Genomic DNA, 18,296 nt, shown 5'->3' with positions numbered 1-18,296 from the left:
AGGGTTAAGGCAGTGCAATTTCATGGCTAATTTTTTGTTAGATGAAAGACAGGTTTGGGACAATGAGAAAATGTATCAGATTTTTGCTGGGGAAAACGGCTTCATTTTTTTCTTGCCTTTTTTTTTTTTTTTTTTTTTTTTTTCTTTCTTTCTCCACAGAAGAGGCAGAGAAAAGACAAGGAAGGAAGGTACAAAAGCAAAGGTTTGTTTTGGCATGAATGAAGTGGTTGAACTCCTATTTCAAATGGCAAAGCTACATCTTCATTTTTGAAACAAAAAGGTCTCTCCATGGAGTAACTTCAATAAAATGCCAGGTGTTTTTAATGGAAGCACAGTTTTTGGAAGCTGTGTTAATAGACTAGACTCAATGTTACTGTGTCATCCCACTGCCCTTTCCTGCTGTTCCTGTGTAGTCCAGAGCTGCCTTCAGTGGCACAGATGCCCACAGTTGATTGTGTGTTGGTACCAAATCCTGATGCATGTCAGGAGAAGGGCTGGGACATGCCCATCTTGGATTTGTCTATCTTAAATCCACTTGATGTGCTCTGCTAAGCGATAATGCCGTGATTAGCGAGCGTGGAAAGATTATGCAGCCAACCAAGCCTGAAGGACCAACCTGAGTGTGTAAATGGCTGAAACTCAAGTGACTTTGGTATCTTTCTCTGGACCAATTAGCTCTTGGGTCCTGTTGCTAAGCTCCTGGGGCACTGGTGCAGCACTGCTATTTATTAAATGCTGTTTTCCCCTGCCTTCATGATGTATGGTTTTCCTTTTGCAACTCAGGACTGGGAGTCCCTTCTTCCCTACCCCAAGACCCAGATTCTGGGAGATTTGCTTGGGAGATTTGCTTTCCCCATATCCACATAGGTCCAACACCCAGCAATGCACACCCATGGAATTGTGTCATCCAGTCCTTCAGTCTGGGCTTGTGGTGTTTCCCCAGATACCCAGCATGATCAGGGAAGGGCCCCTCTTCTGTCTTACGTGGCATTTTGAGGGAACACTATGTTGAGCCTGGAGGTTTTGGATGGGCTAATGTAGTTATTTCCAGACTGCAGCAATCTAACGTTGCATGACTGAGGCTTGCAAAGTAACAGCAATTTATCAACCTATTTACTGAAGGCAGATAGGGAACTTTTCTCTTAAACTAGTACAAATTAAGAGAAAAACTGGGAAGGAAGGAGTGGGAGGAATTGAAATGGACTGGAAGCTTTTCTGTGCCAGTTCTGTTAAACCAGCATGTGAAAGTTCTCATGAGGAGTACAGTTTGCCTTAATAATCTGCGGGGGCCAGGACACAGCAGGTACCTCTGTCCTTGGTTTTCATGGCACTAGAGGTGCCTAGGGGTGTGCAGAAACCCACCTCGAGGGTTTGGCTTCCCGTGGGTGTCTGTACTGCTGCCCCAGAGACAAAGTCAAAGCCCTGACAGGGACTGGAAGGAGCCTTAAACCTCTCTACAAGAATAACACTTTAAACCTTCAGAAGCCATCAGCCTGGAACAATTCAAGGAATGTCTTCATTTACACTGAGCAGAAAAAGAAAACTGAGAATATAAAAATACTGGCATGTCTGGAGCACAGCTTGGGGTTATGCTGAGGGTAAGGATGGGGCATCCTTTCTCCTCATGTTGGCAAATAGGACCCAGTGCAAAATGTTTGTCAGGGAGTAGATCTATAATCTCTGAGACCTGAGGTAATGCATGTCTGTGTAACAGAGACTGAGTGCTATCAGGCTGCTTTTTGTCATTATTTATGGTGCTGGAGGTGTAAATCAAGCCAGGTCTCTGCAGTGGATTTACAGCAGGATGTCTGTTTTTGCACGATTCAGCTGCAGATCAATGAACAAGGCTCTGCTCCGGCACCTCCCTGGCCATCACCATAAATCAGCAAAAGGTGTTGGACATTTTTATTTTGTTCTTTGCAAGATACAAACAAAAAAATACATGTGGATGTTAATACCCCCTGCTGCACTGAGGAAGACAAAGACCTTTTAAATAGGTCTGCTTTGGAGTGTTGCTTATAAAAAGTAACTGTTTGCTTCAACATACTCAGGCTTTTGCTTGCTTTTAGGTAATTTCCCTTTCCTCATTTCTAGAAGGTCAAGGCTTTCTAGGGAATGTGTGTTTCCAGCTGCTTTTCTGTTAGTAAAAAGCAAGACTGCCAGGATGAGGATGCCAGGGCCCCTGGCAGGTACTTGGACATCACACATGGAGTTATCTCCTCTCTCAGCTGAAGTGCGAAATGAGCCTTCAGTCTCTATTAGTTTTCTAGGAGACCACACGGGGAATTTTCAGCATCATTGAGGTGGCCCAGAGAGCAGACACCCTCCTGCCCCAGGGTGTGGGACTGACTGGAGGATAAAAGTGACATTTTAATATCTTGTTCTGTTCTGACCTAAAGCAAAGCCCAAATTCCTGCTCAGACCACCTGGAAATACTTATAAATCCCCCAGTTCCTGGGAGAGTTGCAATAAAATCATCACTCTGCAATCCTGGGACAAATTGTTTCCACTTCTGATTATGCTCAGCCAGAATCTTTTTGGGAAACAGGATATCAGGCAGCTTTGGTGCAGCACTTAAATACTTTTGAAAGCATGAATGCTGCAAATATATATTAAATATGCTCTACTAGGAGTGTAAAACAGGGTGTGCTGCTTGGGGTGCTGAGTGGCTTTTGTGCAGTCCCCCAGAACAAGGAGAAAGGTTTTAGCCTGCTCCTGGAGAAGAGGAGGAAGAGGAAGAGGGAGAGGACTGGCTCATGCCCAAGGACAGGCGTTGGACATGAGGGTTTGGCCACGGCTGGAGCTGGGCTATGCTTCCTTTGGCTGCTGCTGCTTTTTGGTTTTCCCTCACAAGGAGGAGATGCCCTTCACAGAACATTTATTTAGGATTAAGCAACTTGTCTCCTGGTGGTGGATTGCTGTGTGAGCCCCTCTTTGTCAGGACTGTGCACTGCTGCTGGCAGCCTCTGCTACCTTCCTGTTGGGATGGAAATAATCCCCAGGAATGTTAAAGGGATTAACAGTCCTGGAAAGGGCAGGTAACCTGAGGGATGCAGCTCTGCTTATGGCTGCCTACATGGCTACAGCTGTTCTTTACAAGGGAAAAACGAAACAGGTTGGAAATGGAGTTAATCCATAGCTGTTGGATTTAGAAAGCTGTTGGATTTAGAGTGGAGATCTGGGGTCCTGCCCAGCACCTGTCAGCCTGCACCTGTACAGGAGAATGGAGGGTGCAGCAGGACAGCAGCTGCTTTTTGCAGGTTTTTTAGTGAAATGCCTGACTTGTGTTTTGCCAAGGTCTCCTGACATCCCCTGTGACATCTCGTTTTTCCCCTGCACATCCCTCAGCCCTTTCCCATGCCACCAGCATCTTTAAACTGCAAAGTTGTCAGTGCTGCCTTCTGCAGCACAGGTCAGTGTTCAACTTTAGCTGAAATCTGGAAAGCAAATGTAGTTCACAGTGTTTTATTTCTACTGTCTGTGTCATTTGAGAACTGAACTAGGGCATCTTAGAAGAGTTTTCTCAATAGGGTCAGATGATGACCAAACTGATTTTGTTAAAAATATTGTATTGGCATCCATTTCTGGGCAGATAATGGACCTTTGGGAAATGCCACCCATGTAAAAACAGTCAGAAGGCATTATATTGGGAGTGAGATCTAAAGTCAGAGGACATTGCTGTCTGTAACCTTGTGAGACCCTGTCACTTGTAGAAGGGATAAGGCTGGAAAAAACCTCAGGATGTCCAGGATCAGAGCCCTGGACTGGGTTTGTAAAACCACTGATCCAGAGACCACTTCCTGAGCAGAAATGATCACTTACAAATGTGGTTACAGGGAAGAACCTCTGGTTTTCTAGATGCCTGGGATTGATTAATGAATGAGTCTTTTTTAAAGAACCAAGAGATTAATGAAGGGCTGCTGACAGCAGCTGGTCATACACGTCCTGCAAGTCAGGTGCTGCAAAGCCAACACACCAGTGTGGGCCAGCAGAACGAGTTTAAAGCTATTTACACAAGTAACCTGAGCCTGGGGGGTAATGGGGGTTTCTGATACTTTTAACTGCAGTTATGGGGGGAACCATCCCTTTTCTGGGCCTCAGACCTGAACAACATCCAGTCCCTGGGGAACCCTCCTTTCCTCAGGGTGAGAGTGCTGTCCCTTATCTCTCTTGGGAAGGCTGAGAGAAGTAGGGCCTGTCCTCACTCCCCACAGGAGTTTGCATGAACAGCTGGAGGTGTGTGGGATCTTTAAACCAGCCTCTGTTACTTTTAAGCACTTGCATGCTTCTCTGTTAATCAGAACTTAACTTTTTTTTTTTCATTTTAGAGTATGAACTTTCTGTCAATGTATTTCCAGTGTCTGAAGTGTAGCTGGAGTTTGGCTCTACAGCTTTTCTTGTGAGAGAGTAATGGCAGAAAAGGTCATGCTATATGTTAAGTCCTACAAAGAATGAAGGTGAAAGTTTGTCATTGGTTTTGGATTCTTCAATTGATGGCACTTGCTATGATTTTCCTAGTAAGAATTCCATGTCAGTCTCTGAAAGCCCTAAAGCTTTGTTTGATGACAGCAGCTTTCAGGTGTGCACCTGCATTGCAGAGGATCATCTGCCAGGAGGATGGCAGGTTTGACCTCAAAGTCAGGTACTTGCTTGAGGAAGCCCCTTGTGCGTGGTCGGTGGGTTCAGGGCAGAGGGAGGCACCTGGATTTGGGGCTGCTTGATGGGGGGGCTTGCAGTGCCTGGACACCCTTTGGTGGGTGAGTCCCCACAGCTGAGCCCACAAAATGTGCCTTATCACCCCAGTAATCTGTGTGCTGCTGTTACAACAACCTGGAACAAAATACCTGTAATTCACATTAGCCTAATGACTGCTGTGGCTTACTGCCCTGGTGATGGATGATGGTGACGTTAATAATGATAATAATAATGATAATAATAATAATAAGGTGAGCCCAAAGATTGGCAGATGCTAAACATTACCCTCCCTGGGTGAGAAGGCACCAGCTCCCACCCTCACCGTGATTTTCCTCTCCTCTGGCTCCAGCTGTGCCAGCAGCTCGGGAGCACCTCATACCAACAGACCTGGCACGGTCCCCTGTGCTTGTCACCAGGCGACCGTACCTCTGATAAATGATCTGTGTGCTCAGGGAAGGAGTCAAAGAGCCTTTGTCTGCTTTTAATCTATAGTTTTAAATAATTAAGCAAGGCTAATTCTGGTATTTATAATGCAATAGGGTGAGTGTAACTCGATGTGACTGCTTTGGGAAGCAGTTCCCAGCTATCAAGTGGCTGCCTCAGGGCAGCAGGCACTCACACCCCAGGTCCCCTTGCCTTCACTCAGTCTTGACGGTCAGAAATAAACCCCACGGGGTCACAAGGTCAGAAAGGCAGAGAAAACCCTAATGGAAATGTAAAACAGGGCTGGAGGACACGACTCTGCAGCTCCCAGCACTGCTGCCACGTGTCACCACTGTTCCTACCTCTGTGTCTCTGCTGAGCACATGCTGGGGATGGGGCTGCTCACCTGTACAGCCAGTGCTCCCCTCCAGCACAGCCAGTCTCCCCAGTTTGTCCCCAGTCCTCTTGCCCTTGCTGAGCCCTGTGCCAGCAGCGCAGCCCCCAGGGCCGGGTCCCCCATCTGCACCAGCACTGCACCTGCCTAAGGGAGCACAGAGCAGGCGCTGGGCTCTGCCCTGGCTGCTCACCTGCCATCACCAGGTGAAGGACTCTGGATGTCACCATGGTCATCCACTGAATTTGCATTCATGCACATGGATTTAGAAGAGAGAAATCCCACCAGGGTTGAGGCTTGCTGAGCTGTCTGGCATGTAGAAGTTACCAGCTGGAAATACTTGTACTGTCAGGCAGCAGCAAAGTGCCTCTCTGCTGGCAGGCAGGACTGGGTGTGCTGGTTAATAATTTCATTTAATTACCTTGGACTGTGATAAGCAAAGATAGCGAGGCTGGGATCTTAGTCTGTTAGCAATCACCAAGACGTCCCATGCCTTTTACAAGCAGCATGTGGAGCACTGGTTTAGTTTTGTTTGACTGTAGCAGATGCTTAGCAGCCCCTCTTGACAATCATAAAGTTAGTTTTAATATCTCACCAAATATTTGCTCTGCACATTTGCCTGCCAGTGACAGAGATGCACATCAATCAGTAATGAATGCTTAAAGTTAAAAGGTATTTTGTTAAATACAGAAAATATCCTCCTATGTTGACTTGTAGGGATTGCATTAGCCCCCTATCCAGCCCAGTGCTTCTTCAAGGTTTGAATTGCAGGATGGGTATTGTAAGGGAATTTCTTGTGAGATATGGAAAGGCAGAAGCAGAAGGGCAGCTTCTCAACCAGCTACGGAACTAGTAAAGTAACATGGTATCTCAAATAAAACTAAAACCAGGTCCCAAGTCACCTGTGTGCAGAGTGCAGAGCAATCCCAGGGGATGAAGCAGCCCATCCCCGCAGAAGGGAGCCCCAGTGCAGCGGGGATCCCGGGGCAGCCGGGGGCCCTGGGCTTACCTGATTTCCTGAGCGAGGCCCTGGGGAGCCCGGGGGGCAGCTGCTGCCCTGTGCCCCACGACATGGGGCTGCTGCTGCTGCCCGCCCTGGCGCCTCGGTGACTTCTGGCCGCTCCAAGGAGGCTGCCCGGCCGCTGGCAGGTGTGTGCGGTGGCAGCAGGGACGGAAGGTGACGGAGAGGTGGCAGCTGCGTCCGTCCCTGCTGCTCCTGCCACCCCACCAGCAGCTCTCCGGGCGCTGAGCTCAGCTGGCAGCACCGCTGGCCTTGCTCGCTCTTCGGTGCCGGTCCCTCTGCCGCCCTGAAAACTTCTTCCCTTTGCTCTTTGTTGCTTGCTGGTGTTTTCCCAGGACAGATGAACGGGCTGATCGCTTTTCCTCGCCAGAGCAAACAGCTCTGTGCGTGCCCAGGCACCCGAGCTGCCTGCTCGGCACAGCCACTGCTGCTGGAGCAGAGGTCGTGTCCCTGCTCCACGGAGGACGATTTCTCCTCAACGTGCCTTAACCACGCTCCTGGAGAAATCAGATCGCCCCAGAGGAAGCCGCACGCCCACTCTCTTTAGCAACCACTGCAACAGCCAAGCCGGCACCAGGGCAACCGCTCGAGCTATCGTGATTATTCCCTGGCATGTTGCAACACCCCGCCATGCACCAAGTGCTGCACAGCCCAGGGGTAAGGGCTGCCAGAGGGAGAAGCAGCCTCTGCACGGGGGCATCAGAGCTTGTGTGATGCCACAGCATCGCTGCCCCAGGTCTGCTGCTGGATGCAGCCCCTGCCTGAACTGGGCTCCTCATCCCCATCGTCACTGTGGCTGGAAGGAGCAGTGTTGGCTGTCCCTGAACTGCCACAGCCTGGGAAACCAAAGGCTGCAAAGGTGGGGGAGAAGAAGGGGTTAAACCACTCCAGCAGCTCCTTTTGGCTCTTCAGTGGGTTCTGTGGTCCAGTTCTGCCCAGGCTGCCCAGTGCCAGCCTGCAGGTTCTCAGTGTCCCGGGCCCAGGAGACTCAGGGATGAAGGAAAACCATTTCCACACAGAGGAAGGGGATAGGGAAAGCTGTGGGGCACCACTGGGGTGCCCAGTCACCTTCACACTCTGTGGCACCCGAGGTTACATTGTCCAGGCCATGTCATAGTCTGACACTCCTGGTCCTGTGAAGGACTGGAGAAAGAAGCCAGGTTTTCACAAACATAGGGGTGCTCTTTCACTTACTGTCATTTTTCCACAGTTTGCACCGCTCCACATCTCAGTGTTTTCTCCCATCCCACCAAGGGCTCAGCAGCACCAGGTGTGAGCCGAAGGCCCAGCCCCTCCCAGTTTCTTCCAAAGCTCTTTGAGGGTCAGCATGGGCTGCTGGCACTCACCTGAGCTGCCACTCCCTGACTTCTTGCCTCCACTCGGACCCTTGGACTGAAGGGAATATTCTTTCTGCATGAAAAGACAAGAGAGAAATGAGAAAAGACTGTACAGGTATTGCTCTATCACAGGAAATGAAACATAGGAGAAGTTGCTGGTCCTTTGCTAGCAGAGACTAAAAAAAATTATTATTATTTTTAACCTCCTGAGCAGGAGCTGTTCAATTTAATTGACACGAGGCCTCAGATGCAGGAGAGGAGAGGCAGGCTGGTCCTTACTCCAGTGTGTGTGGTGTGTGTCTGTGTGCTTGTGAGTGCAGTCAGTCTGACCTGTCCAGCCGTGGATTACTCACAGGCAGGGTTTGGAAGACCCCACACAGCTTTTGCATCTAAACCAAGGCTGTGGCAAAGGAGAAGCCTTTAAGTGGGGAGGTTATGCAGATTTCTGCTCAAGCTGAGACCTCACAGCCCATGTGTGCCCCACAAGATTTTCATGGCCCAGCAGACTCCCCTCACATCATGTGTTGTCCCGTGGCCTGGCTGCTCATTGCACGCTCCAAAAATACCATTTGGCTCAATTTGAATGGAAAGGAAAATGGATACACATCTGTGCTATTCCCCTTGGGTCACCTTTGAACAAGTTTCAGGTCTGTGAGTTCACTGGAGATGTCACAGGGGGATGAGAGCATCGATCTAAACCTGTTCTGAGCTCCCAAGGAGGTGTGGTTATGGCTGGTGGATGTGGGAATGGAAAAGGGCTGTGATCCATCAACATCTGCTTTTAACTGAGTAAAATCAGAAAAAGGCCAGCTAAATTTTCTGGATATATTTCTGATGTACCCTCGTGCCTGACCAGCTGCACATCTGGGCTCCTCTCCTGCAGAGAGGAGGAGGAAGTGGGTTTGTGGGGTGCTGAGCCAAGGGACTTTTCATGGCAAAGCTCTTTTTCTAGGAGCTCCTTGGAGAACAGTTCTCTTTGCTATCTAAATTAGTAAGCAATCTCCCCCTGTGCTCCTGTGTCTTTGAGATTAACAAAAAGCCTTTGTGCTGCCCCTGTAGCTCCCTGAAGGTTACTTTGTGGGGGTGGTTGATTGCTGGGTGAGATTTATCTGGAGTGGCTCCTGCAGACAAGGAGTTGCGTCATTCACCAGCTGCCCTGTGTGTCTTAGGAAGTGGCTTCATGTCCAAGGAGAAGGTGACATGGGGAGCTCATTCCAGCATCACCCACTGCATCTCCTGTACACAGGATGGTTCAGTGTCACTGGGAATGCTGCAGGGCTTTGTGGGGAGGTCTTCTTTGGAGGTATCACCCCAGAGGAGTGAGCCCAGGGTGTCCCTGAGTCAGCAGCTGGCAGGCCCAGGCAGCTCTGGGATAGCTCTGGCACAGCTCTGGCACAGCTCTGGCACAGCTCTCTGACGTGTGGCACAGAGTGTTCATCCCTTGGGAACTGGGCTCTCTGTGATGGGGAAATGAGATGGTTTTCTCATTCAATGGGCACACAAAGAGAAAATAATGCTGCACTGGGAGTGTTGCTGGCAGGTGGCTGTATGGTTATTAATGAGTACTGGGAACAGGAAAATGGTTCTGGAGAAGCCCAGAGCCAGGTTCTTGTTACCAGGGCTGTTCATTAGATGGACTTTTAGCTGCTGTGTAACTGTGTTATAGATATTGACTGCTGGTTGTCATCTCTTTAGCCAATTGCTGTGGCACCAGGAGCTTTCTTGTGTGGATATGTCTCCTGTGTATTAAAAAACTCCAGATGTGTCAAGCCAGTTCCCAACACCAACACTGGCCCTCCCTGGTTGGGCAATGCTGCCCACTGATACAAGTGCAGTGACAGTGGCAGTGACAGTGTGTGCTGCTGAGGAGCCTGGCTGCAGCTGGGAGGGACAAAGCAAACAGCTCTGCACGGATCTTTATTAAATCTCCACTCTCAGCATGGGGTTGGGATGGCAGCATCACTGCCAGTCATGTCAGGCTCCCAGTCTGCAGGCAGAACTTTATTCTGCTCCAGTCATCTAGGGCTGGACTCGAAGGCAGACGGCTTCACCTCCTGCTGCAGGGGGCCCTGGAGGCTGGTTAAACATTTGCTCTGCTGAGTTAATGCTTGATGTGGGCTGAGGTGCTGCTTTGTGGTGCTAGGGGCTGGCTGTGCAGCCCAGCCTTCCCTCCCACCCTGTGACAGCAGCTCCCAGCACAACCTCCGTGCAGTCCCAGTACAACCTCAGAAGTCATGCTGGTTGCACTCTGGTGGTGACCTCAGTGGTGACAAAGCCAAAAGCAGGGAATGTGTAGGCTGGTCACACCATGCTGGGTCCTTGGTACCCTGTCACCTCTTGGCACAGCTTGGTTGGTAACACACTCCTGCTAATCTCCACTGGAGCCATTAGTGTATTTGCAGAGCAGGACAGCTTTTCTTTGCACCTCCCCAGCTCACCAGGGCAGTTAATGATTGCCCAGGTGATGGAGACTTTTGCCTGCTCCCTGTGGGATAAATTAGGTTATGGCACTCTGTCCCCAGCCAGCTAGGGACAGGTTTTACAGAGGGTTTAATTTATGACAGTGAGGGCTCAGATGGGGAGTTTGTATTGCAGTAAATGGGCAGAAAATACCTGCTATTTCCCAAACCCTTCTATTTCCATGTGAAAACCACTTTTGTGTGCAGTGTGACTGCATCTTGCCAAGAGTAAGAAGGAGCAATAACATCTAGTGTCAGATAGTAGCACCGTGCCTCTGCACTGAGCAGGACAGTCCTGGAGGCATTGCTGATGGGAGCAGGTGCTCCAGCCTGCAGGCCAGCTCCTCCTGCCTGGGATCCCCATCCTGCTTTGACCATGTCAGTGAGGACACCCACTGTTTCAGCTGGAATTAGCCTGGTGATTAAGTGGGTTAAATCCCACAAAGCAACACAGGGTATAAATAGTAAGTAGGTCTATGCTTTACATGCACTGTTCTTTGTTACTCCCAAGCATCCTGGGCATCTCTGTGTCCTGGCAGGACTGTTCCTGGTACAGCAAAGAGCTCCTGCAGCAAATGTCTGGAGGCAGCACCACAGGCATGGGCTGCTTTGAGCCACCAGCCCATACCACTGTCCTCCTCCCTGGCTCCCCACTAGGGGAGTGCAATGCTCCCACTGAAGCTTAAAGCCAGCCAATTTGAATAAACCATTAATCAGTGTTACTTGTCCCACCTGTGGGTGCTGTGATGTTTACTTGTAGCACAGCTGACAGTAATTTTGGACTCTGTGCTCTGATGAAAGCAGGGAAAAGAGCCATCAGCACGGTCAGAGTGTGAGCCCTGGAAAGGGGGATGAGAATGGCTTCAGGCAGGTTCAGATCAATACAGGTGCCATTAAGATGCAGTATCAGAGCATCTGTATTACACTGTAGCCAAAGTCTGAGCTAATGAATTAGGTAAGAAGTTGTTGCAATCTGATCAGGGTGATAAAGAGGCATAAAAGTAGGCAAAGTGTGACTGTCCCACAGGTCTGGTTTGGGAGGGAGACACCATTAGCAGGGTGAGACATTGCTCAACCTATTTAGGAGTAGATGCACTCAGAGAAAGGTACTTTGTCTCCCTAAGGTGCTGTAGCAGCTCCTGGCATCGGTGTTCAATTAATGACCACATCCATTGATTAAAATAGTCTTATTGCTAAACACAGAGACTTTGAAAGGAGTTGCCATGACCAGGAACAAGGTTCATTGATGGCTGGGAGATCGAAGCCAGCATTTCTGTGTGTGATGAAGCCACAAAACATGTAGCTTAGAGGTTAACTAAACTGTTCTCTACCATTGCTTTTGATTAACTCCAAATACCTTTTGCTCTTTTCAGTGCTCTGTATGAAAACATCTCGTATATGCCCCTGGACTCTGAGATGCCATCTGAGCTGTTGCCTAAATATCCTGTGTTATTGCTGAATTTTAGTCTATCTCTGCTCATTTGCAGCAGCTGGGACTGATCCAGAGACATCAATGAAGTCATCCACTGGAAGGAACTTTGGAGGATTAGTAAGACTTTTTCCCATCTGTGATGTCAATGCACAAAAATCTGTCAGCTCAATTGTTTTGCTGCAAAGTCCTGCCATGTGAGGTGTTGAGGTTTATTTGATTCAGCAAGCTGGGGCTCATGTTTGCTGGGATGGCACCAATTTTTTGGTAAGGAGAAACACAGAAAATCAGCTGCACAACCCAATGCCTCACACTGCTGCTAATTCCCTGAAGGCATTGGCCAAAAGGAAGCGCTGCAGTTCAGATGAATTTCCAAAATTTCGTGAGGGCTAGGAAAGGCAGTGTAACATCCTGTTCCCTCTGGAGCTTGCAGGCTCTGCCCTCCTGGTGGTGGTCAGGATGAAGCTGTTCTCAGGACTGTTGTGAGAAACTGCATGCTCCTGTCTCTTGCAGAGGCAGAGCAGTGCCGGGTTTGGGAGGGTTCCTCCTTGGCAGGGAGCTTGACTGTGCACATTCCTGTGCTCCCAGCCCATTATGGGACACTGCTACATTGGCAGGTTTTGCAATCAGGATGGGCAGGCTCCCAGGAGTCGCTGTCCAGGCACATCCCAGCATTCCTGGGCCAGCAGCTGCTGCCACAGCACTGCCCTTGTCATGGGAAGGGGTCTTGGAGCCACCACAGCACCCAGGGTGTGCCTCAGCCCTGCCCCATTGCTCCCTGTCCTGTGCCCGTGCCCAGCCCTCCACGCACACCCGCCCAGAGGGAGCTGGCTTTTCAAACCAAGCTGAGCTTGTATTACTCCTGGTCCCTGGCCACAACCATAGCTGATTTCACTATCATATTGCAAAGGACTCTAAGAAATATCAAGTTATTGGTGTAAGATTTCATTACTGGTCTTTTGACCTCTACAAGTCTGCAGCTTTTCTTGTGTTGAAGTGAGCTGAGGGCAGATGCATGTGGCCACTCTCACAAGAGCAGCCAGCAGCCTCAAGGGTATTTCAACCACAGGAATTTGTAAATTTAGGCTTACAGAAGGGGATCAGGCTCTTGGTCTGCCCATGGGGTCAGGCTGACACTCCTCAGCTCCTGTGCCAGTGTCTGGGAGCACCAGCCAGGTGGCCACTTTGCTGCCCAGTCGAGTAGAAAATTGTAAATGCTCCAAATAGTGTTTGGTGTTATTTTATTCATAAAGAACACACAATTTGACACAGATGAGTGCTGTGCTGACCCCTGCCTGTCTTTTTCACCAATGTCATTCCCCCTCCCAAATCCCTGTGGCCCCAGGAGGCAAGCACAGCCCTCCTGTGGTGTGAAAGCTGGCAAATCGAGTCCCATGTCACTGACTGTCAACTAAAAAGGAAAAAAAAACCCCAAGTAAAGCAGGGAGGCAGCAGCATGGGGATGGAGGCTTGCTGGAGCTGCCAGCCCGGGGCAGGGAGCTTGGTGGAACTTCCCACCATGGCTGAGCTAACGCTGCTCCCAGCACACGGCTGGGGAGGGGGAATGCGACACACCAGACCTCAGCAGAAAACTTCCCGCAGATTAATGAGAGCAATCAGTGGCAGGGCTCAGCCCCACAGCAGCCACTGCACAAGGCTCATTTGTCAGCATTGGAGCTGGCTGTGAGGCCTGACATCCCACTGAGAAGGGCACGAAGAGGCTCTTGGCACAAAGCAGAGCAGTGCACACACTGATGGACCAGCTGTTCTGCCTTGGTCCCTAAAGAAGTCCTGGCTTGCAGTTCAGTGCTTTTTAATCTGGTCCCTTGCAAAGTGCAGAGCACACACCACCTCTGCATACCAGGGCAAAGCCAAATTGTAGCCCTATTCACTGTTGGAAATACCTGTATCGCCCACCTCAGTGTTGTCAGCAGCAGTTAAAAGTTGTTGCTGCAATGGATAATCCATTTTTTACGTGTCTCAGGAGCTTATTCTTGCCCTGTGCTGGAGATATGATACCACTGCTGATATGAAAGACTGCTCCAGTATTTCTGGGGATGCTGCTGATTGCACAGGAAGAACATCAGTCACTGGCACAAAAGGGCTCCAACAGCTTTGGAGTGAATTGTTGTCATGCTGCAGAGAGACCATTAAGACACTCTAAAATGCCTTGAAGAATGTTGTTTTGCGAAAAGTGAGGCTTATGCCACATGATTAATAGGGACAGTGTTTATTTCTGGCACAGTGTCATGCTGTCCTGGAGCTGCCAGGCTGCAGTGGCTTCATCACTCAATTTCACAACTAGGGACCATATGTTAGGGGCCAAGGATAGAGCTGCCATCAGAAATTTGCTCTTATGACACTCCCTTGTTGGGCTCTTTACCTGCCCAGGGTCACTTGAATTGCTCCTTACCCTGGAAAAATGGAGTTTGTGAAAAGCAAGGGCAGAAATGCCTGACCAGCCCCAGGCACTGCTGGAACAAATGGTCAAAGCAGAGTGGGGTCTGATCCCTGTGTGCCAGCTGGGTCCTGTGCAGAGGAGACCCCAAAGGAAGGGGCCAAAAGGGAGGAAGTTTGGCTGTTGTCTGGGATGAAATGCCACCTGCCAGGCTGCAAATACCACCACGAGCTGCAAGTGGAGGAGGCAGAGGAGGAAGACATGAAGCATCCCTGTTAATGCAGGGTTCAGAAGGAGGCAGCAGATGCCACTTAAGCCTCCCCAGGAGCAGAGAGAACCAGCAAAGCCTTTAATTACTTTAATCTATTTTTATTTGAGGACTGCTGAGCCATCCCAGAGCCAGCAGCTGCAACATTTCCCATGCATTGCTGTTCTTGGTCTCTCCATGAGCACAGAGTGCACCTCCCTTCAGTCTGAGCCCTCTCCATGACTCCCTTGCAACCCCAGTGCTGCAGGCAGCATTACCCAGTGCTGGATGACCTCTGCTCTCACCCTGGAGGGTCTGGCAGCTCACTCCTCTGTGTCCTGCTGAGCACCATCATTCATGGATCAAACCCTTGTGCTGCTTGTCATGCATGAAGGCAGAGTTTCAGCCTGGGCTAGCAGTGTCCAAGCGAGTTCCCTGTCTCACTGAGGCCATTTGGGCTCTCTCAGGACCAGAATGTCAGCCTGTTTGGAGGCAGGGAGTGGGTTATGTTAGGTGTTGGAACTGGTTTACTGGTGCTGTCTAGATGCTTGGGATGGAGAAGTAAGAAATCAAACTGTGATTTCCTTCTAGGAGCTAGAGCAGCCCCACTGTAATGAGTTTGGCTTCTGAGAGCTGGGATGCTACAGCATGTTATTTACTTTAAAAGCTACAAAAGCCCAGAGAACTCTACTTAGAGTTCCCTTGTGTTACTACCTGTGAGACCTTAAAGGGTTTAAGAAGAGGAAGGCAAGAGAGAGGATAAAGTCACATTAAAGGGCTTCTGTGGAAGTTTTGGGACCAGCCCTGGCCCAGCTCTCCACTCTGGACTGTGCTGTGTCAGACAGATGAGAGGACTTAGAGATGTTTGCTGTCTCAAGATAGCAGAACCACTATTTTCTGGGTGTGTGCTATTTTTGCCCAGAAATGGGCTTTTTATCACTAGTGTCCCCACTCCTGAGGCACTTTGGGATTTTACTGCTGTAGCTCTCATCCCTGCCCTGCCTCTATAGTTCTCATCCCTGCCCCTCTAAGCAAGCTTGTTGCAGGCAGCACATGCAAACCCTTCTCCCCAGGAAGCACAATGCTCAAGGACTCTGAAACATTGTGGCTCCTGGTTGCTATCTGGTTTTTGGATTGCTCCCGGGGCCAGTGCCACCAAACAGCCTTTGGCATTCTGTGGCTGTCGGTGGGACTTGCTCTGCTCAGGGGCTTTGGCACCTGCAGCCCCTCTTGCTGACAGAGGAGCAGCCCTGGCTGATGAGTGGGGATGGCTCATGGGGCTCTGGCAGTGCCAGAGCAGGCAGGGTCCCTCGGAGGGACCTTGTGCTGCCCAGGCACAGGGATGCTTTCAAAGAGCTGGCAGGAACACTGGCTACCAGCTTTCTGAAATACTTGTCAGGGAGAGACAGGGAAATCCCACTGTGCCTGCAGCTCTGTGGGGCGTGATGGAGCAGAGGTGTCCCTGCTCACTGCCTCAGAGTAATATTTCCTCCCAGGTGAGAGGGGCTGCTGGACCGTGGGTCTTCCTTGGGGTGTCACAAGGTGCTGGCTGTTTCAGACCTCTTTGTCCTTCTGTGGCACAGGCTAAAACGCTTCTCTGGCCATCTCTGGGGGTCCCTCACTAGTGGGGCAAGTTGTGCTTGTGGGGAAATCCCACCAGCAGCTCCCAGGAGTGCTTGTCCTGTCCTGCTCAGATGGAGGAGTTTTAAAGGATGTTCTCAAAGCCCCGTTTTCAGCATGGGCAGCCAGGTACTGTGGTTTGCCTGAATAAGCAGAGCCTCTCTCCCTGGCACTGGCGTGCTGCCCCTTGTTGTTCTAAACCAGCCACAGAGCAAAGCTCCCTGCTCAGCAGCAGGGCTAATCCAGGCTCATCTGACATTAGTGTAAACTGACACTCTTGGGAATTTGGGGACAGAGAACTTTCCCTGGGGAAACAGCCACTATGCAAACTCTGCCTTGAGAAAACATGGAGAAAAGAACTGGAGAGGTGCAGGTGCCTGGGAACAACCTCCTCCACTGCCAGAGGGTCTGGAGCATCTGCCCTGGCACCCTGGGGATATGTTGCTGGTGAGGCTGTGCTTGCAGATTATTTGAAGGATGTTTGCTGGGGTTAGAGGGATGTCAGCCGCACCAGTGGGGCTGAAGCCCTGCAGAGCAGAGGAATCAGCAGGGAATCATCACCAGCTCATCAATCAGCACCAGCTCTGCAGCGTGCACAAACCAGCCTGTGGCAAAGTCCTTGCCTTCCCTTCAAGAGAAGGGCAGCCCAGCAAAAATCTGTGTCTTGCTGGAGCCCTGCTGTTGGCTTGGGCCCACAGAACACTGGTGATATGAGAAGAGGTTTTTTGGGACTAGATGCAGCCTTTTAAAGTAAAAATGTCCTTGGAGCCACGCTGGCAGCCTTTCCGGCCCCTTTTGTTGTGGAGCTGGGGATTGCCTTGCACTCCACAATCCACTACTGTAATCCCCTTGGAGTGCTGTTCTGGACTAAGCCTGAAAGAGGTGCAGCTGAGACTGCTAATGCAGGCTGTGCTGGCCAGGGGTGCTGAGCCCTGCTCTGTGCTCCCTATGGGTCCTCTCTGGGCTGCTGCTGACACATGGGTTCAGCCCCGGCAGGTCCCTGTGCCCTGAGCTGTGCCTCAGGTCCCTGAGCCCTGGTTCTGCAAGGCCTGGGGGAAGGGGAGCTTTCCTGTCACCTGGACTCATTCTGCTCTTCAGGAGAGCTGGATCCTGCTGTTCACACCCACCCTGGAAAGGCAGCAGAAAGAATTGTCTTGTTTTCATCTCCCACCAGCATCAGCCTAAGGGTAAAGGACCAGGAGCTGCCAGTCAGACATCCCTGCTTGGTGCCAGCTGGGCAGTGACACAGGCTTTTGTCAACCCAGGCAACATTTGGGAGGCTGAAATGGGAGTGACATCTCTGACCTTTTGGTACCCATGAAAGTAAAACTGTCTCAGCTTTTAGGAGCTGCCAGGAAGCTGGAGAGCCCGAGCTCCCAGCAGCGTTTCAAAGCCAGGCCATTCAGTGCCGGGCTGTGGTGGGATCGTGGTGTTTCAGAGAGAGGGAACAGTGGGCAAAGCTGTCCAAAAGCAGCGTGGTCTGGTGGTCAGGAGGCTGGCATGGGCTGCTTTGTATGCAGAGGGGCTTAACTGGGTGGCGCTGAGCCAAGCCTGACCTAACCAGCTTATTTCCCTGCTCTCAGTAATGCCTCTACAAATGCGCCGGGACCTGAAGGTCAGGGCCATGTGAGCAGGGGCCTGGGGATTAGCTGTGGGCAGAGCATGGCTCCTCCTGGGTGTGTTGTAGTCCTGAGCCACGGGAGCAGCCACAGGAACAGCCTCGGCTCCGGTGTGTGCTGGAGCCAGCCTGGCCTTGGGAGCTGGGATGGGAGCTGGAGCAGCTGGGGCTGGCTGGGAGCAGCACCTCCTGCACCTGGCACTTGTCACAAGTCCAGAAAAACAGATACATGTTTACTAGTCCCACTTCAGCTCTGATTTTCTTTCTGGGTGCTGGTCACACTGGCCAGTGGCCAGTTTTTCACATGCTTGCCTTGCAAGGGTGTCTAGCTTTGGCTTTGGAAGAAAGTCCAGCAAGTTGGCAAAATTATGAAAGGCACTTAGTGACCATACCTCTGAAGGCCACAGTCATGCTCAGCTGAGCATGAAGGGTCCCTGTTGGGGCAAAGGGTCACCGCTGTCCCCGTCCCCGTTCCAGTGGAAGTTATTACCTAGTGTGGTACACAGGAGTGTTTCTCTTAGAGCTGGGAGATGAGCTATGGAAGTCTTATTCCAGACAGGGCATTGCAACTGAGCAGGGATGATGCATCTCTAGGCACTGATGTCATCAGCCATGAAGCAAAACGACATGCAACATCCTCATCACAACCATCTCC

General features: G+C 50.6%; 1 protein-coding gene across 2 annotated transcripts in view; it reads right to left on the bottom strand.

Annotated features, from left to right (window-relative positions):
- The window catches only part of FAM107A (family with sequence similarity 107 member A), a 28,221-nt gene that overhangs the window by 8,680 nt on the left and 1,245 nt on the right, over positions 1-18,296 (bottom strand). The window contains exon 2 of one of the 2 annotated variants that reach the window (XM_012573501.5): positions 7,880-7,943. In XM_012573501.5, the coding sequence (XP_012428955.3) occupies positions 7,880-7,943 (64 nt within the window). Of the gene's footprint in view, positions 1-6,521; positions 7,223-7,879; positions 7,944-18,296 lie in introns of those variants that run through there. The other variant, XM_012573505.5, reaches the window with a different exon arrangement.

This window comes from Taeniopygia guttata, chromosome 12 (assembly GCF_048771995.1).
Source record: "Taeniopygia guttata chromosome 12, bTaeGut7.mat, whole genome shotgun sequence".
In the NCBI taxonomy this organism is placed as follows: Eukaryota; Metazoa; Chordata; class Aves; order Passeriformes; family Estrildidae; genus Taeniopygia; species Taeniopygia guttata.
The sequence above is the reverse complement of the archived record's forward strand: the minus strand, read 5'-3'. Positions and strand labels throughout refer to the sequence as shown.